The sequence below is a fragment of the Rosa chinensis genome, chromosome 2 (assembly GCF_002994745.2).
Source record: "Rosa chinensis cultivar Old Blush chromosome 2, RchiOBHm-V2, whole genome shotgun sequence".
NCBI classification, from domain to species: Eukaryota; Viridiplantae; Streptophyta; class Magnoliopsida; order Rosales; family Rosaceae; genus Rosa; species Rosa chinensis.
Genome location: NC_037089.1, coordinates 79,926,629 through 79,929,440, shown reverse-complemented (window position 1 = coordinate 79,929,440; position 2,812 = coordinate 79,926,629). Strand labels below are relative to the sequence as shown.

At 40.6% G+C, this 2,812-nt stretch overlaps 1 protein-coding gene across 3 annotated transcripts; it reads left to right on the top strand.

Moving 5' to 3' along the window:
- Positions 1-822: 822 nt before the first annotated feature.
- Positions 823-2,470, top strand: LOC112184031 (collagen alpha-2(IV) chain). Of its 3 annotated transcripts, none has more exons than XM_040513834.1 (3): positions 823-1,051; positions 1,181-1,888; positions 2,024-2,470. In XM_040513834.1, the coding sequence occupies exons 1-3, from the start codon at positions 886-888 to the stop codon at positions 2,302-2,304; spliced, it is 1,155 nt and encodes a 384-aa protein (XP_040369768.1). In that variant the 5' UTR covers positions 823-885; the 3' UTR covers positions 2,305-2,470. The 3 variants fall into 3 exon arrangements, with proteins under 3 accessions (XP_040369768.1, XP_024178095.1, XP_024178098.1); XM_024322330.2 differs by having other exon boundaries at positions 824-1,051; positions 2,186-2,470; XM_024322327.2 differs by having other exon boundaries at positions 1,181-2,470.
- The last annotated feature ends 342 nt before the right edge of the window (positions 2,471-2,812 follow it).

Sequence of the window (2,812 nt, the reverse complement as noted above, 5' to 3'; positions counted from 1 at the left end):
CACATCAATAAGAGATGCCATAATATTGAGAGTGCATGAATGTTTGTGATGAAATTGGAAGAGCAAGGATCAAATTGATCTTAGGTCCAAAATGAAAAGGATATTATGATAAGTTTGTTTTGGCCAAAATAATAAAAATAAAGCTAGATAGTTTCTAGAGTACTTGAATGGCCCTTTCTCATTTCTATTGTTGGTTTGGGCTAGGTTGTAACTATACGTTTCTCTCTTTACGTTTATATTATTACACGTAGGATGAAGCTGAACAGGAGGGTTTTCGTTTGACATACATTATCGACGGTTTTGATGCAACCATTATAGATGGATAACGGCCCCAGTCAAATAATCAATGCTAATTGTTATAGCCTTGAAATTGGTATTATTATCACATTAGGTCATAACAAGATCCCATCCTCAAATGACATGCTCTAAAACAAATGGAACTTAATTGTAAACTTTTGATTATTGCAGATAACAATCAAACTTGTTAAACTGGTGTTGGTTTGAACTATATCCCTATATAAGTAGTCACGTGTATACAGCAACATGCACCTTCAACTTGTTGTTAAGAACAGTTAACAAGTATAGCTAGCTGCATCACTTCAGGCGCGCTCGAGATTGTGGGTTGCTATACTTGTCTCGTGAACCAACAGGACCCCGAGTATTCCTTTTGGCATTCTTACACCAACAAAGTGACAAACTCCGTAAAAGCTTATGTTAAAAACCTCCCATCAACCATAAGAAACCAAAGGGTATATAATATATCTATATATCAGACTATCCACTTGAGTCTCAGCAACTAATATAAAAGCCAACCTCTATCAACTCATTCTTACAGACTTGGAAGCCATAGAGTTTCTTAGGAGGAAGAGAGTACAATATTCTATAATGTCTTGGTTTCTAACCATATTCCTTCTCATTATTAGTCTAGCATTTATCACTCCTTCAGAGGGTAACCATGAGGAGAAGGTTCAATCTGCCGTTGTTATAGGCAAAGTATACTGTGATACATGCTTCCAAGACGGGTTCGCGAAAACTAGCCACTTCATTTCTGGTGACCTTTTCAAAATTTTCAATATATGTTTAATCACCCAAACTGTTTATGTGCATGATAGCATATTAATAATACTAGAACACGAGCTCCTTAACATGTACTAAAAATTGTGGGTTTATTTTTATACAGGGGCCTCTGTTGGTGTGGAGTGCAAAGATGAGAGTTCGTCGAAACCAAGTTTTCAAGCACAAGTGAAAACAGATAACCAAGGAGTGTTCAAAGTCCACTTGCCTTTCTCAGTAAGCAAACATGTGAAGGAAATTGAAGGGTGTTCTGTGAACCTAATCAGCAGCAGTGAACCCCACTGTGCTGTGGCCTCAACAGCAGCCTCATCTTCGCTTCCCCTCAAGTCCAGGAAGCAAGGAACACACATTTTCTCAGCTGGGTTTTTTGCCTTCAAGCCCCTAAAGCAAGGCAACCTATGTAACCAAAAATCAAGCTCCAACAAGCTGCCATTTTCCTCACCAATTCAACAACAAGACATATTGGGAATTGGACTTCCAGGTCTTCCAGGACTACCAGGTTTGCCGGGACTTCCAGGTCTACCTGGACTTCCGGGTCTTCCAGGACTCCCAGGACTTCCAGGAATCGGAGCTCAGCCAGAGCAAATACCAGAGTCCAAATCTGAAACCAAAACTGCTACTTCTAAGGTAGAGAGGCACCTAATTGGCCTTGGTCTTCCGGGACTGCCTGGACTTCCAGGTCTTCCTGGACTTCCAGGAATCGGAGCTCAGCCAGAGCAAATACCGGAGTCCAAATCTGAAACCAAAACTGCTACTTCTAAGGGAGAGAGGCACCTACTTGTCCTGGGTCTTCCGGGTCTTCCAGGACTCCCAGGTCTTCCAGGACTTCCAGGAATCGGAGCTCAGCCAGAGCAAATACCAGAGTCCAAATCTGAAACCAAAACTGCTACTTCTAAGGGAGAGAGGCACCTACTTGTCCTGGGTCTTCCGGGTCTTCCAGGACTCCCAGGACTTCCAGGACTCCCAGGACTCCCAGGTCTTCCAGGACTTCCAGGAATCGGAGCTCAGCCAGAGCAAATACCACAGTCCAAATCTGAAACCAAAACTGCTACTTCTAAGGGAGAGAGGCACCTACTTGTCCTGGGTCTTCCGGGTCTTCCAGGACTCCCAGGACTTCCAGGACTCCCAGGTCTTCCAGGACTTCCAGGAATCGGAGCCCGCACAGAAAAAATTACAGAGAAAAATGATGATGGAGCCCAGGCCGTCCCACTTGCTTCTTCTTCTCCTTGATTAATCAAACCACTTGATGTATAACTAAACTAAATTTCTCAAACAATGTCTTACAATTGACATGTGCTTTCTAGGGTTTGTAAGTTTGTACTTTGTAAGGACGAAGCCACGAGCATAATGTAAATATTGTACTTCGGAATAAAGCTTTATGTGTTTCTTTGTCTTATAGACTTTGTTCCTTTTTACATCCCTAATATTTAACATCAAATTACTTTGTGGGTAAAATGATACTTTTTTGAGCTAACCTCAAATGATACTTTAAATTTTGATAATCGGATAAACAAAAATTAATCTACCTTATAAGCTGGATCATATGTGCTCTTATTAGTAAACTTGACGTTTGCATGCACTCGAAAAAAAAATAAAAAAAACAAAACAAAACAAAATATAAAGCTCATTCATAATGTGGGCATAAGCAAGTAATATTGGATCTTACTATCTACAGTGTGAGGAAGCTGAAAAGATATTTCCAGAGTATCGTAAACATCTTTCTAACGTACTATATTAA

Excerpts from the sequence above, each read along its gene's own strand:
- LOC112184031 (XM_024322327.2), top strand. The coding sequence starts at position 886 with ATGTCTTGGTTTCTAACCATATTCCTTCTCATTATTAGTCTAGCATTT. Across the intron at positions 1,052-1,180 it reads AACTAGCCACTTCATTTCTG|GGGCCTCTGTTGGTGTGGAG; the intron begins GTGACCTTTTCA and ends ATTTTTATACAG.